This window comes from Somniosus microcephalus, chromosome 5, assembly GCF_052327205.1.
Source record: "Somniosus microcephalus isolate GS21.2 chromosome 5, FLI_Smic_1.0, whole genome shotgun sequence".
Lineage (NCBI taxonomy): Eukaryota > Metazoa > Chordata > Chondrichthyes > Squaliformes > Somniosidae > Somniosus > Somniosus microcephalus.
The window spans coordinates 186,221,950-186,238,567 of NC_140991.1; the positions used below are offsets into that span (position 1 = coordinate 186,221,950).

At 46.4% G+C, this 16,618-nt stretch overlaps 1 protein-coding gene across 1 annotated transcript in view; it reads right to left on the bottom strand.

Moving 5' to 3' along the window:
• Nucleotides 1-728: 728 nt before the first annotated feature.
• Nucleotides 729-16,618, bottom strand: part of LOC147117487 (progranulin-like) — a 98,971-nt gene continuing 83,081 nt past the window's right edge. The window contains exons 9-10 of the mRNA XM_085988505.1: nt 1,683-1,940; nt 729-1,229 (exon numbers count right to left, since the gene is read on the bottom strand). Of these exons, the coding sequence (XP_085844631.1) occupies nt 1,083-1,229; nt 1,683-1,940 (405 nt within the window). The 3' untranslated portion in view covers nt 729-1,082. The remainder of the gene's footprint in view (nt 1,230-1,682; nt 1,941-16,618) is intronic.

Consider the following 16,618-nt stretch of genomic DNA (forward strand, 5'->3'; position numbering starts at 1 on the left):
CCGCAACGCCCCATTAGCGCCCCGGACTGGATATTGAGTGGCGCCCCCTGCCTTTCCGCCTGCCGCTAGCAACGACAGGTTGAGGGGAGCGTTTTGCAGTCGGGAAGGGACTGGGGGAGCACTATTTAAAGGTGACCGCTTCCTGCCTTTTTTTGTTGGTGATATTTTGGAACCACGCATTCTGAGAGAGAGAGAGAGAGACTTCTGGAGAGATTCAATGCTGTGTGAAGGAGTTTTGGGTACTGAGCAGCACTTTGCAGGTACATTTTGATTTGCCCTTCCTTGTATCTATTTAGAAGAGACTGTGGGGGCTGCACTCTGAGCTCTTTCCCTGGGTCTCTCCATTGTTCTTTCCAGCAGATTGGATGTACAGGTCTCTCCAGGCTTCGATTCAAGGCTGCAATGAGCAGGATGTGGATGGAGAGCAAGATCAACCCTCCCCTTTAAGAACTGGCAAGCGCCATTGTGTCTGTGTTCCATTGCTGACTGACATCACATGAGCTTCGCCAGCGCTCTGAGGTAGCGCCTCGCTCCTCGGCCTTTGCGCCTTAAGACAGGTGTGAAACGCCTGATTTAGCGCTCCACCTCCAGGGGCGATTAAAGCCAAGTTTGCCGTCGGAGGCGATAATTAGCACCAGGCGCTAAACTTTGGGCACGGCCAATAATGGCGCCCCAAGCGGGGCGATACTGAATTTTTCCCCCATGAACTTAATTAAATCACCATGCCATAATTTCGATGCTTGTTTAATAGTGATTAATAAGATACATGTGTTTGCTGCTAAAATGCTATGAATTTTACCTTAAAACAAAAAATTGTCATAAATTTGACAATCTGATTATATTCCCCAAGACAAATGCTAGTAAAGGAATAAGAATGGCAATTTTTAAAAAATATCCAAGTAAAAGATAAATGTTTTAAAATCTGATTACTGAAAATATCCGACAAAAAGAAACAAATTGCAAGATAACTAAATCTGTGCTGATTCTAACAACCAACACATTTATAGCTGCAAAATAGAGATAATAAAAGCATGGCTTCTTTGTGCACTTAAACACAGCAGCATTAAATGGTCAGATTGGCTTTAAAAATTTTCAGATTCTTCAGCATTTTTGACTGATGAGAGCTGGCTCCAGTTGTATGAAGCAAATATCCCTATGCAACGTTGCCATTTTATAAGACAGATGTGGTGTCTGGGACAGCAGTGACGTCCATCCCAGCAACAGTGAGCCTGAGGAGAAAATACAGGAAATATTAATGGGACAATATAATGGTTGAGTGATTAAGCTAAAGAAAGTTTATAAATATGGATGCTCTGATCAGGCATGTTACATTTACAATAAATGGACTCCAATTAAGCAGTGTGTATTTTTGGTAAAACAATTTTACACTTGTGAATGTAAAAGTATGAAAGTTGGTCGGCAGCACTACCAAATCATTGAAAACATTTTGAATTCATCTTAGACTCTTAGTATTAAATGTTCAATGATCAGTTAGACCAATGTAAATGATAATAGCTTCATAACAAGTTAGAATTGTAGAGGTCTATTTTATATTGCAATAATATTTTTCTGTTAAACTGTTTTATGATGTAGACATTGAATGCATCTTCAGATTCAAATGACTGAGATAAATGAGTAGTGTTTTAACAAGTGCACAGTCTGTGTCATCAATAGTGACTTACATCAGGAAATGGGCAACATCCCCATTCTTTGTTGTACATTTTGCAGCACGTACTTCCAGCTTTGCAAACATGTGTGTCATCACAACGAACCACTGAGCCATCACTGCTGAGACTGTTCTCCAGAGCTTCTGACACTATCAGTGCAGGTTTCTTGCTGAGCCATGGGATGCTGACCCTATCCGTTGCACACATAGACCTTTGAGTGTCACATTTGGTGCCCTGAGGGCAGCAGTGAACATCATCTTTACAACAAACGGCCTAATTGGGAATAGAGAATAAAAAAAGTTATTTTATTAGTAAGGCAGGTAATTTTCACTTTTACTAGATAACTTTTTGGAAAATCATTATGGAAAGGTAAGTCAATGAACTTTAGGATGTGGATAACAACCCCATGCTGCTCTAGATAACCTGCACCAATTGTTTCCGTCAGGAGAGTAGTGTCTAATCACCATAGTATACGTGAGAGGTCAGTGCTGAGAGTTACACTTAGAATCATAGAGTCATAGAAATTTACAGCACAGAAGGAGGCCATTTGGCCCATCGTGTCTGTGCCAGCCAAAAAAGAGCTATCCAGTCTAATCCCACTTTCCGGTTCTTGGTCCGTAGGCTTATAGGTTACCCAAATACTTTTTCTGTGTGAGGGTTTCTGCCTCTACCATCCTTTCAGGCAGAAAGTGCTGTCATCTTTACCACTACTAGTTTTACTTTGATGTGGGTTATTGGAATTAATTTTGGATTGTTCTAGCAAAGATGTGATGAACTGTAAACATCTATGATTCTATGGGAAACTCAAGCCTGATTTTTGACGTTGCCCAGTAGAGTTACAGATGGAACCATTTGGATAGCAGTGCAGACCAGTTGAGCAGTAAACAGCCTACAGAAGAAAAATCTAAAGGAAAATACCTCTCTCTGTAACTTGTAAGAATTTTATGTGAATTGAGCTTAGGCTGTCTCAATCTGATTTCTCATTGGTGTGGAACAACATAGAACCTCTCATAAATGGATGGCTGGTGAAGTGGGAAGATTCACATTGATGCAAGAGATTCATTGCTGAGATTGGAATTAAGGCATATTGGTGGAACATAGTGGAGGGAGTCTTAGTCCTCAAATGACTATTCTTGGCCTGAGCGAAATTGCTCAATGTTGACAGTCGGTGACAACAGTGGAAAAAGTGCTCATCACTTCCCACCACACACATCCTTCACCTTAATGAGCACTAAGAACAGCACCACATTGGCAAGAAAGCGCTTTGGGACGTCCGATGGTCGTGAAAGGTGCTATAAATGCAAGTCTTTCTTCTTTCACATGTCCCTCCAAAGCAAGGGATATTTATAAGTATTAAAGCTCCTGAACAAACAGCAGGAAATCATTGAATTGTACCAGATACAGTAAAGTAGTGCTTATAATACTGGACAAGCAACCCAGAGGTTGTGAGGTCAAATCCAAGTTATGAAATTGAATTTAATAAATCTGGTAATGTGTGGGCTGACATCAGAATAAATTACCACAATAATCTGTCATCATAAAAGCCTAACTGATTCACTAATGTACTTCAGGGAAGGGAACCTGCCACCCCTACCTGGTCTGGTCTACACATGACTCCAAGCCCACATTATGTGGTTGTCTCAATCATACTAAAGATCCGAGAGACCTATTGACAACAATCCAGGCACCTAATCATCAGCAGGGGGGCTGCAAAATTCTCTTTACTAACATATGGAAACTGACGGGCTAAGGGATCCCACAATCAGCGGATCAGATCAAAACTCTGCAGTCCTGCCACATCCAGGCGTGAATGGTGGTGGACCATTAAATAACTAACGGGAGGAGGATGCTCTATGAATATCCACATTGTCAATGAGGGCAGAGCCCAGCACGTTAGTGCAAAAGACAAGGTTGAAGCGTTTGCAACCATCTTCAGCCAGAAGTGCCGAGTGGATGATCAATATCGGCCTCCTCCTAAGGTCCCCAACATCACAGAAGCCAGTCTTCAGCCAATTCAATTTACTTCACGTGATATCAAAAAACGGCTGAGTGCACTGGATACAACAAAGGCTCTGGGCCCCGACAACATCCCAGCTGTTGTGCTGAAGACTTGTGCTCCAGAACTAGCCACACTTCCAGCCAAGCTGTTCCAGTACAGATACAACACTGGCATCTATCCGACAATGTGGAAAACTGCCCAGGTAAGTCCTGTCCACAAAAAGCAGGACAAATCCAATCCGGCCAATTACTGCCCCATCAGTCTACTCTCAATCAGCAGCAAAGTGAAGGAAGGTGTCATCGACAGTGCTATCAAGCGGTACCTAAACACCAATAACCTGCTCACTGATGCCCAGTTTGGGTTCCGCCAAGACCACTCGCTCCCGACCTCATTACAGCCTTGGTTCAAACATCGAAAAAGGAGCTGAATTGCAGAGATGAGGTGAGAGTGACTGTCCTTGACATCAAGGCAGCATTTGACCGAGTGTGGCATCAAGGAGCCCCAGTAAAACTAAAGTCAATGGGAATCGGGGGAATACTCTCCACTGGCTGGAGTCATACCTAGCACAAAGGAAGATGGTTGTGGTGGTTGGAGGTCAATCATCACAGCCCCAGGACATCGCAGCAGGAGTTCCTCAGGGCAGTGTCCTAGTTCCAACCATCTTCAGCTGCTTCATGAATGACCTTCCGTCCAACATAACGTCAGAAATGGGGATGTTCGCAGATAACTGCACAGTGTTCAGTGCCTTTCACAACTCCTCAGAAAATGAAGCAGTCCATGTCCACATGCAACAAGACCTGGACGATGTTCAGGCTTGGGCTGATAAGTGGCAGGTAACATTTCTGCCACACAAGTGCCAGGCAATGACTATCTCCAATAAGCGAGAATCTAACCACCGCCCCTTAACATTCAACGGCATTACCATTGCCGAGTCCCCCACCATCAACATCCTGGGGGTCACCATTGACCAGAATCTTAACTAGACCAGCCACATAAATACTGTGGCAACAAGAGCAGGTCAAAGGCTATGTATTCTGTGATGAGTGTCTCACCTCCTGACTCCCCAAAGCCTTTCCACCATCTACAAGGCACAAGTCAGGAGTGTGATGGAATACTCTCCACTTGCCTGGATGAGTGCAGCTCCAACAAAACTCAAGAAGCTCGACACCATCCAGGACAAAGCAGCCCGCTTGAATGGCACCCCATCCACCACCTTAAACATTCACTCCCTCCACCACCAGCGTACCGTGGCTGCAGTGTGTACCATCTACAAGATGCACTGCAGCAACTCGCCAAGGCTTCTTCGGCAGCACATCCCAAACCTGAGACCTCTACCACCTAGAAGGACAAGAGCAGCAGCCGCATGGGAACACCACCACCTCCAAGTTCCCCTCCAAGTCACACACCATCCTGACTTGGAAGTATATCGCTGTTCCTTCATCGCCGCTGGGTGGAATTCTTGGAACTCCCTCCCTAACAGCACTGTGGGAATACCTTCACCACACAGACTGCAGTGGTTCAAGAAGGTGGCTCACCAGCACCTTCTCAAGGGCAATTATGGATGGGCAATAATGCCAGCGACGCCCACATCCCATGAACGAATTTTTTAAAATGCCCAACTTGGGACAGCTGTTCTACAGACTAGTGAAGCAACAGCCTGACATAGTCGCACTCACAGAATCATATCTATTAGCCAACATCCCTGACTTCTCCACCAACAACCCTGGGTATGTCCTGTCCCACCAGTGGGATAAAGCCACCACAGCTGGGGCACTTTGGTTTACAGTCAGGTGGGAGTGGCCTGGGAGTCGACAATATTGATGTTGGATCCCATGAAGTCTTCAGGTCAAGAAAACCTGCTGATCACTCATTATGCCCCCTCCCCCTGCTGTCCTCCCCTACCCCCTCAGCTGATGAATTATACTCTTTCATGTTGACCACTACTTGGAGGAAGTGCTGAGGTTAGCAAGGGAAGAACATGTACCCTGGGTAGGGGTTTCAATATCCAATACCAGGAGTGGCTCAGTTACCGCCACTAAGCTGGCAGAGTCCTGAAATTCATATCATGCAGAATGGACCTGCATCAGGTGGTGAGGAACCAACAGGAAGAAGTAACTACTGGACCTCGTCCCCATCAACCTACTTGTCACAGACACGTCTGTTCATAATATCATTTGTCAGAATGATCACTGCACAATCACATGAACATCCCCATCCTCAACACTGGTCGATCTCAGCATGTGAGTGCAAGGGACAAGGCTGAATGTTTCAAGTATTTTTAGGCAAAGTGGTTAATCCTATACAGCCTCCTTCCAAGGCCTCCAACATCATAGATGCTAGTGTTCAGCTAATTCAGTTCACTCAAGATGATATTAAAAAGAGACTGAGTGCAGCAGACACAGAAAAGGCTACGAGCCCTGACAAAATCCTAGTTGTAATGCAGAAGATCTGCACAGCATCACTAGCCATCCCACTCCCCAGTCAACCACTTCTCAAGCAGCTAGAGAACTCTACTTAATAACCACACTATCAGCCTCCTTCCAATCATCAGAAAAATGATGGAAAAAGTCATCAACATGGAAACATAGAAGATAGGAGCAGGAGTAGGCCATTTGGCCCCTTGAGCCTGCTCCGCCATTTAATGAGATCATGGCTGATCATCCAAATTCAGTACCCTATCCCTGCTTTCTCCCCATATCCCTTGATCCCTTTAGCATTAAGAAATATATCTAACTCCTTCTTGAATATATTAAATGAATTGGCCTCAACTGCCTTTTGCGGTAGAGAATTCCACAGGTTCACCACTCTCTGGGTGAAGAAATTCCTCCTCATCTTTGTCCTAAATGGCTTACCCCTTATCCTTAGACTGTGACCCCTGGTTCTGGACTCCCTTGCCATTTGGAACATCCTTCCTGCATCTAGTCTGTCTAGTCCTGTTAGAATTTTATAAGTTTCAATGAGATCCCCTCTCATTCTTCTAAACTCCAGCGAATATAAGCACAATCGACCCAAACTCTCCTCGTACGTCATTCCTGCCATCCCAGGTATCAGTCTGCTGAATCTTCGCAGCACTCCCTCCATGGCAAGAACATCCTTCCTCAGATAAGGTGACCAAAACTGCACACAATACTCAAGGTGTGGTCTCACCAAGGCCCTGTACAACTGCAACAAGACATCCTTGCTCCTGTACTCAAATCCTCTTGCTATGAAGGTCAACATACCATTTGACTTCTTGACCGCCTGCTGCACCTGCATGCTTACCTTCAGCGACTGGTGCACAAGGACACCCAGCTCTCGTTGCACTTCCCCTTCTCCCAATCTATTGCCGTTCAGATAATAATCTGCCTTCCAGTTTTTGCCACCAAATTGAATAACCTCGCATTTATCCACATTATACTGCATCTGCCATGCATCTGCCCAATCACCCAAACTGTCCAAATCATACTGGAGTTTCTCGGCATCCTCCTCACAGCACACATGTCCACCCAGCTTTGTGTCGTCTGCAAACTTGGAGATATTACATCTAGTTCCCTCATCTAGATCATTAATATATATTGTGAATAGCTGGGGTCCTAGCACCGATCACTGCGGTACCCCACTAGTCACTGCCTGCCACTCGGAAAAAGACCCGTTTATTCCAACTCTTTGCTTCCTGTCTGCCAACCAGTTCTTTATCCAAGTCAGTACCTTACCCCGAATCCCATGTGCTTTAACTTTACACGCTAATCTCTTATGCGGGACCTTATCGAAAGCCTTCTGAAAGTCCAAATATACCACATCCAAGTGCTCTGCTACTACATCTTTTATAATGGACTCTAGCATTTTCCCCACTACCGATGTCAGGATTACCGGTCTATAATTCCCCATTTTCTCACTACCACCTTTTTTTAATAGTGGGGTTATATTAGCTACCCTCCAATCCATGGGAACTGTTCCAGAGTCTATAGAATTTTGGAAGATGACCAGCAATGCATCTACTATTTCTAGGGACACTTCCTTAAGTACCCTAGGATGTAGATTATCAGCTCCTGGGGATTTATTGGCCTTCAATCCCATCAATTTCCCTAACACCATTTCCCTACAAATACTGATTTCATTCAGTTCCTCCCTCTCATTAGACCGTATGTTCCCCAACATCTCTGGGAGGTTATTTGTGTTCTCCTTTGTGAAGACAGAACAAAAGTATGTATTTAATTGGTCTGCCATTTCTTTGTTCCCCATTATAAATACTCCTGATTCTGACTGCAAGGGACCTATGCTTGACTTCACCAATCTTTTTCTCTTCACATATCTATAGAAGCTTTTACAGTTAGTTTTTATGTTCCCTGCAAGCTTACTCTCATACTCTATTTCCCCCTCTTAATTAATTCCTTTGTCCTCCTTTGCTGAATCCTAAACTGCTCCCAATCCTCAGGTTTGCTGCTTTTTCTGGCCAATTTATATGTCCTCTCCTTGGATCTTATGCTATCCCTAATTTCCCTTGTTAGCCACGTTTGAGTCACCTTTTTTGTTTTATTTTTATGCCAAACAGGGATAAACAAATTCTATAGTTCATCCATGCAATCTTTAAATGTTTGCCATTGCCTATCCATCGTCAACCCTTTAAGTAACGTTCCCCAATCCATCCTACTAAACTCGCACCTCATACCATCGTAGTTTCCTTTATTTAAATTCAGGACCCTAGTCTCTGAGTCAAATACTTCACTCTCCATCTTAATGAAGAATTCTACCATATTATGATCGCTCCGCCCCAAGGGGCCTCGCACAATAAGATTGCTAATTAATCCTTTCTCATTACATAATACCCAGTCTAAGATGGCCTGATCTCTAGTTGGTTCCTTGACATATTGGTCCAGGATACCATCCCGTATACACTCCAGGAATTCCTCCTCCACAGTATTGTTACTAATTTGCTTAGCCCAATCTATATGTAGATTAATGTCACCCATGATAACTGCTGTGCCCTTATTGCACGCATCTCTAATTTCCCATTTAATGCCATCCCCAACCTCAGCATTACTGTTTGGGGGTCTGTATACAACTCCCACTAACTTTTTCTGCCCCTTGGTATTTCTCAGCTCTACCCATACAGATTCCACATCATCAGAGCTAATATCCTTCCTTACTATTGTGTTAATCTCCTCTTTAACTAGCAATGCTACCCACCTCCTTTTCCTTTTTGCCTGTCTTTCCTGAATATTGAATACCCCTTGATGTTGAATTCCCAGCCTTGGTCACCCTGGAGCCATCTCCGTAATCCCAATTATATCCTATCAATAGTGCTATCGAGTGACACCAATAACCTGCTCACTCAAGCTCAGTTCAGGTCCTGGCAGAACCACTCTGCCCCTTTAACCAGACATAGACATAGAGCTGAACAAGAGGTGAATGTAGCTGCCTTCAACCATGGAGCCCTCGCAAAACTGTGGTCAATGGGGGTTAAAGGAAAAACCCTCCAGTGATTGGATTTTTATATGACACAAAGGAAGATAGTTGTGGTTGTTAGAAGCCAATCATCATAACACCAGGATATTTTTGTAAGGGTTTATCAAGGCAGTGTCCTTTCCCAACCATCTTCAGCTGCCTCATCAATGACCTTCCCTCCGTCATAAGGTCAGTAAGCGGTGGGGGTGGGGCAGGAGGGGGGCTCACCATTGGCCAGAAGCATAAATGGACCAACCATTATCAACACCATCGCTAAAACACAAGGCAGAAAGAAAGAAAGACTTGCATTTATATACCGCCTTTCATGACCACCGGACATCTCAAAGCACTTTGCAGCCAATGAAGTACTTTTGAATGGAGTCACTGTTGTAATGTGGGAAAAACTGGGTTCTCTGCAACAAGTGGCTCACCTGACCCCTCAAAGCCTCTCCACCATTTACAAGGCTCAAGTCAGGGAATGCTCACCTGAATGTGTACAGCAGCACCAACATTCAAGAAGCTCAACACCATCCAGAGCAATCTAATTAATCACCACCACTGTCATTAGACTCAATATTTACCCTCTCCACTACCAGCACACTGTGGTTGTAGGATGAATGATCTACAGGATGCACTTCTGCAACTCACCAAGGTTACTTCAACATCACTTTCCTCCCTTACAACCTCTACCATCGAGAAGGATAAGAGCAGCAATATCGCGGGAACACGATCTAAGTCACATGCCATCATGATTTGGTCATATATTGTCATTCCTTCATCCTTGCTGAATCAATATCCTGGATCAAGGGATTCCAGCTGTCACCTGACCCTCAATTTCTGGCTCCACTTCGGGAAAACCCCACTACCTCCCAACCCCATTCACAAAGTTGACACAAATGCCTGGCCCAGCCTTGTGTTTCAGCCCTGGTAGCTGGCAGCACTTAAAAAATTATTTGGCCCTGCTTCCTGGTCCAGCCCAGCCTGGCCATGTTGCTGAAATCTTGCCTACTCCTCAGGCCCTCCTCCTGGATACAATTTTTTAATATTTCCGCTCTTACTCACAGAAGCAGCATAAAAAGGTTGGGGAGAATGTGGATGATGCTTCAATCAAGCGATATGAGGAGGGAGAAGAGGGTAGTTGACACTGCAGGGGATCGGGGTTAGTTGACAGGATGGCAAAAGTGCGGGTGAGATGATTGGTGTGTCCAGGTGGTGGAGATTAAAGAAAGTGGTTGAGAGAATGGCTGATGGTGAGGGGACTCAACAGGAGAGCAAGGTGAGTGGACAATACAAGGGATCAGGAGATTATAGAAGCAGTTCAATTTTCAAAATTCCATAACCTTATATTATACGTGCTAATTGCGCTTTGAATTATCCGCTTAGTGATAAAGATAACTGGTGAGACTTATGGAATCATAGGATCATGAGACGTGCCAGGCAAGCGTTGGCAGGCCAAGGGTGTCAGATAACAGGCAGCTGGGCCCATGGTAGGTGCATGGGAATTACTACATGGAGGAGGTGGCAAAGGGGGATTATGCGTGAAACAGGCAGGAGTAACTATAACTCTCTTTGGCGGTAGTAATACTGCTCTTGTGAAATTAGTTACATTAGCTGTGACCATCTTGATTCCTCGGTCACAGTGAGTAATACCTCCCCATGGGCCTGCCGGTAACAACACTAAGGTGTTGGCCCTCCCCATGGGCCCGCCGGTAACAACACTAAGGTGTTGGCCCTCCCCATGGGCCCGCCGGTAACAACACTAAGGTGTTGGCTAAATGACTGCTCAGAGAGATCAAAGATGGTTAAGGTGACCTGCAGAGATCAAGTTCCCTGCAGGCTGAATTTCTAGAAAAAAAGAACAGATAACCTCCTGAGGTTTATCTAATCCGGTTGGGACAAGGCCCAGGAACATAACGGGCTGGATTTTCCCTGTGGAGGCGGGAGAGCTGGTTGGCGGTTTCCGGTCCCGCTCCCGTCTGCAGCCGCTCTCTGAAAACGATTTTCCATGGATTGGCCTTGTTAAGCCCGCCCTGCGGGGTTCCTGGCCAATTAACAGGAAGCAGGACTGATGACATCATTTGATGATGCGTCATCAGCCGGTTTCCTTAAAGGGAGCACGTCCACATTGATTTTGACAGCTATGCTGTCAGTGTTCTACAATATTGAGGTGCTGCAAACACTGACAAGCACTGCACAAAGGTCCATGTCTGCACGCAGGATGACGCATGACTCCCTCCATATGCTTATGGAGGGAGTCACAGCATGCAGGGAGATTCTCATGGGCCTCCCCAGGAGATCAACACAGCCTGGTTGCACATTGCACAGGAGGGATGTCGTCAGGCATCCCTGACTGCAGAGGCGCCAACCTTTCAATAATCTCAGTAGATCACGAAATGTTACTGCAAAGCCACACTCAAACTCACCCTGCTGTGCCACTCATCACATCCCCATCACTCTGCCTTCCCTACCCTACTCCTGCACATCCTTACTCACACGAACTTACCTTCTCCATCTCACTAGCCACCCCTCACACTCACCCTCACCCTACTGCAAGCATACCAACTAACAACATACAAGGTAGGCAGTTGAGAGGTTTAACCAATGTCCATGTGAAGTTTCTGGTAATGTGTTGTCATACATTATTTTCAACACTTCACCTTATTGGACAGATCTGTGCGCACCTTGAGAAGTGTCTTAGTGAGTTCCAGTGAATGTTGAGACATAACTGCCCCCCCCCCCAAGCTATTGTGATGAGTGTAAAAGGAATGGCTTGGACATTATAGGGATGCTTTATGGTGCTGGTGTGGGATAGTGTCAACCTGGTGGATGATGTGGTAGCCAGGGTGTACAGCGTCAAGTGAAGTAAATCTGGCCATGGTGATGCCATCGCTGGCCTCCCGGGCAGCAATGTTGTCAGGTGCTGATGCCCTGTGTCTGTGCAGCATCAGGTGATGGTGGAGAAGGTTGGTGTTGTTGTTGGTGAAGTTGTTGGTCATGCTGTTGGTGATGCTGGTGTGCCTGGTGATGTTGGTGTTGGGGCTGTTTGTGGAAGGATTCAGAGGACCAAGGTGCGATTTTTTCCAAGGGCACCAATGTTGCTGGAATAGACGGCAGCTGCAGTTGAGATGACAGAAGCAATCTGTCAATGGTGAGAAAGGTTGTGCCAATGAGGTGGCACTGAATATACAGTTGGCTCTAAACACTTGCAAGCTAAATAAATCTCTATATGTCTTACAAATGCAGTAACCAACAGTTTCTGAGCTCTGAAACGGAACAGCTGCAACATGGTATCCTTTATACCACTTCTGCAGCTCTCAGGTTATCAGATAAATCAAAACAGACTCAACTCACGCCAGGATGAGCTGGCGTGTTCCCCGAGCAGCGGGTAACCCGTGGGGGAGCAGGTAAAATTACAAGGAAGGCTCAAAATAGCATTAAATTGGCTGTTAACAAGCCATTTAATTATATAAATTGTCTCCCCCGCCGCTTGGTGTCGGGTCAGTTCTGCGCAGACAGTTTGAAAAGTTTGAAAAGTTAGTGGCAGGCGCTAATGATTTTAAACTCCATGGGGAAAAATTCGGTATCGCCCTGTTTGGGGTGCAATTATCGGCCAGGCGCAAAGTTTAGCGCCTGGCGGTAATTATCGTCTCCGACTGCAAACTTGGCTTCTATCGCCTCTGGAGGTGATTGGAGCGCTAAATCAGGCGCTACACACCACTCTTAAGGCGCTAACGCCGAGGAGCGAGGCACTATCTCAGAGCGCTGGCGAAGCTCATGTGATGTCAGTCAGCAATGGAACACAGACACACTAGCGCTGGCCAGTTCTTAAAGGGGAGGCTTGATCTTGCTCTCCATCCACACCTTGCTCATTGCAGCCTTGAATCTCGGCCTGGAGAGACCTGTACATCAAATCTGCTGGAAAGAACAATGGAGTGGCCCAGGGAAATATGTCAGAGTGCAGCCCCCATAGTCTCTTCTAAATTGATGCAAGGAAGATCAAATCAAAATGAACCTGCAAAGTGCTGCTCAGTACCCAAAACTCCTTAACAGAGTGTTGAATATCTCCAGAAGTCTCTCTCTCTCACTTAGAATGCGTGGTGCAAAAATGTCGCCGAAAAAAAGGCAGGAAGCGGTCGCCTTTAAATAGCACTCCCGCAGTCCCTTCTCGACTGCAAAATGCTCCCCTCAACCTGTCGTTGCTAGCGGCAGGTGGTAAGGCAGGGGTCGCCACTCAATATCCGGTCCGGGGCGCTACCGGGCGTTGCACGCTCGACTGACGTCACAATCTGCGGGTGCAAGAGATTGTGGCGGTAGTATTTAGCGCCGCCGCAAAATATCTGGTCAATTTCGCAAGCGGCGCAAACATTGCCGCACTCGGGCGCTAGTTGCTTTGTGCCCCATTAGCGCCCTCTTAAGGCGCTAACAGGAGGTGCAAACCAACCGAAATATCCCCCCATATTTTTTCCACTATTTGGAAAAATTTGCTGTTTGTGCTCCAAGAGGGAATTGGAGCGCTAAATTAAGAGCTCCACTTCCTTCTTGCAACAGGCGGAGCGGAGACTTCAGCAGTGCTGCACAGTGGGGCCGCGTTCAAAGGCTCCTTCCCTCCCTTAAAGGGAAGGGCCATCGCTGCAGACTCTGCAATTTAAAAAGTACCTACCTGGACCACCAAGGCAGCCACGATCCCACACGATCAGCCCGGCACTTAAGCAGAGTGCTGGGCTGATCGATCGCAGGCAGGATCACACGAAAAAAAGTAGAACAAGAAAGGTAAGTTTTTTTTACTTACCTCGGCCACCTCGCCTTTAATCATCGCCCCCGAAGCGGTCGGCATCCCGATGCATGCCTCCTGCAGCTGTCGGTGTTTTCGACCGGTGCTGCTGCAGGGGGCAGAAGTCAATTTCGGGTCTGGGGCGATGCGCACGGCGATGATGCAACGCTGTAGCGCCACCTCAAAACTCCCACCGAATATGGCGGGAGTCAATGTCAGTTCTGCGCCCGGTCGCAAAGCCATTTGCGCCCCATCGGCAGCCCCCAGGAGCGCTAACAGGAGACGCAAAGGCACCCAATTTTGCCCCCTTAGTTTCTTTTTGGATGTTATAAGTTAGAAATAATTGTAAACTATATTATTAATTTAAATAAATAAATTGCAAACATCAAATGATGGCATGGGTATATGGGAAACACTGCCTAATACAACCTACACGTGGCCTCCCTGTGTGTGCTAGTTCACCGAGAATTTGCCAGCTAATGTCATCAAGAAGATGACCGAACACCCAAAAGTGGCATCCTGGTCTGAAAAGTGTGAAAGCATCGAACATGTTGACCAAAGGTCCCTTTGAGGACCAATCAACCAAGATAATTGGCCCAATAGTCCGCATTTATCACCACAATGATGAAGGCCTATCCAGAGCGCAGTGTGAGTTCTTGTCAAGGGAATTTAGAATGTATATGATCGATGTTCTTGCCCTCCAAGAAACCCATCTACCTGAACCCAACCCATACCGGATTCAGATCCATGGATTCCACATGATAGTGGTGCCGAAACCACGCAAAATACGGTATGTCCACAGACGTCCAGGCTGACCTAATTACCGAAGCTGAGATAGCTCACCATCAGTTCTCCATCATAATCAGAGAGGACAAGCTGACCGTCGTGAACATCTCCAAGCTGCTGACAGAGACATGGACAGCCATTGTCCTACCAACCGCTAACCATCTACATCGGCGATTTCAACAGCTACCACTACATGTGGGCTCCAAAAAACAGATCGAGCAGGTGAATAACTAGAAGACTGGGCGTTGGCCTCTGATATCCATCTTCTCTTCAATGCCAAACAGCCAAGCACCTTTTTCTTTGCCCGCAGGTGGAAGGAATACTCACCAGACCCCTGTTTCATGACCGGTGACAGCAAAGGACAGTAGCTCACATGCTCCTGGACGATTCTAAAGAACTTTTCCCGCTCACAACACCAAGCCAGCATCGTACATGTAGGAATCGAGGTGCCGATAGTCACCTCAGTCCTGAAGCCAAGATGGAACTTCTGTAAGGCTTCAAGGCCCACCTTCACAAGCATTGTCAAGGAAACAATCCAGAGAATACCACCGTCCCCAAACAACTACGACTGTTTTGCTCGACTGCTGAAAGTGGGGGTCACCAGCAGCATCCCACACAGCTACAGAAAAGAATACGTGCCATCCTGGTCCCAGGAGAGTGAGAGATTGCTGGCAGAGTTCAATGTCACTAAAGAACTGGATACAGCAACAACATTCATGAATTCCCTAGACAAGGGCAGATTGGCTTGATGGCGAGAAACCACCGAAAATCTGGATTTCTCATACTCCAGCAGGAAACCCTAGAGCCTGCTCTACCGGCATGGCACTACCTCACTGCCCCCACTTGAGGCACCAAAAGTTAGTGCAGGTGCCATTGCGGGCTGCCTCCTAACCAACTCAAAGGCAATGACTACCATCGAAAATAAGTGCAGGGTGCAAAAGCTGCTTAAACTTTCTCTGCAAAAAGCTGCTCCGCACACCTCCTTTTGGGTGGACTTCACCACTGAAGAAGTGGATACAGCGCTGACAGCCACCAAGTCTATGAAGGCCACCAGGATCAACCCAGAATTCCTCAAGAACCATGGCCCAAATGGACGGATTTGGCTTGCCAAACTCACCTTCAACATCTTTGACACTGGGATAATCCTAGAAATCTGGTGCCATTCCAAAGTCATTGCCATTCTAAAGCCAGGAAAATCAGCCAACGATCCCAAAAGCTACCGCTCCATCGCCCTTCTGTCTATGGTCTACAAAGTAGTTGCAAATGGCTCGTTCTTAACTGGATAAAACCGGCTTTAGAAACCGCCCTCCCAAACGAGCAGGTGGGCTTCAGAGAAGGAAGAGGCTGCTCTGACCAGGTCCTTGCACTCACTACCAACATTGAGGCAGCATTCCAGAAGCAGCTGAAGACTGGAGCTGCCTTCATAGACTTGTCATTGGCAAACGACACTGTCTGGCGTGAAGGTCTGCTACTGAAGCTTTCAATAATCATCCAATACCGCAAGACTGTCAGGCTTATTGACACCCTAATGAGCAATTGTGAGTTCCACGTCTATCTTGGTGACAAGACCAGCCTAACAAAGACGCCCAACAATAGTCTGCCACAGGAGTCGGTGCTTGCACCAGCCTTTTTCAACATCTACACGGTGGACATGCCCTACACCAAATCACGGAAGCTCGCCTATGCCGATGACATTGCACTGTTGACGCAGGCATCAACACTAGAGGAAGCAAGTAAGACACTCATAAGTGACCTGGACCTACTGGAATGCTACTTCTGAACCTGGTGCCTCCACCCCAATCCAGAGAAGACAGTTGTGTCAGCATTCCATCTGAAGAACAACACTGCCAGGAAAGAACTCAATGTTTCCTTCTGCAGAAGACAACATATACATGAACCCCACCCAAAATACCCAGGTGTCACCCTGCACAGGATTCTCCCCTATCGGCTTCATCTCACCAACACCAGCCA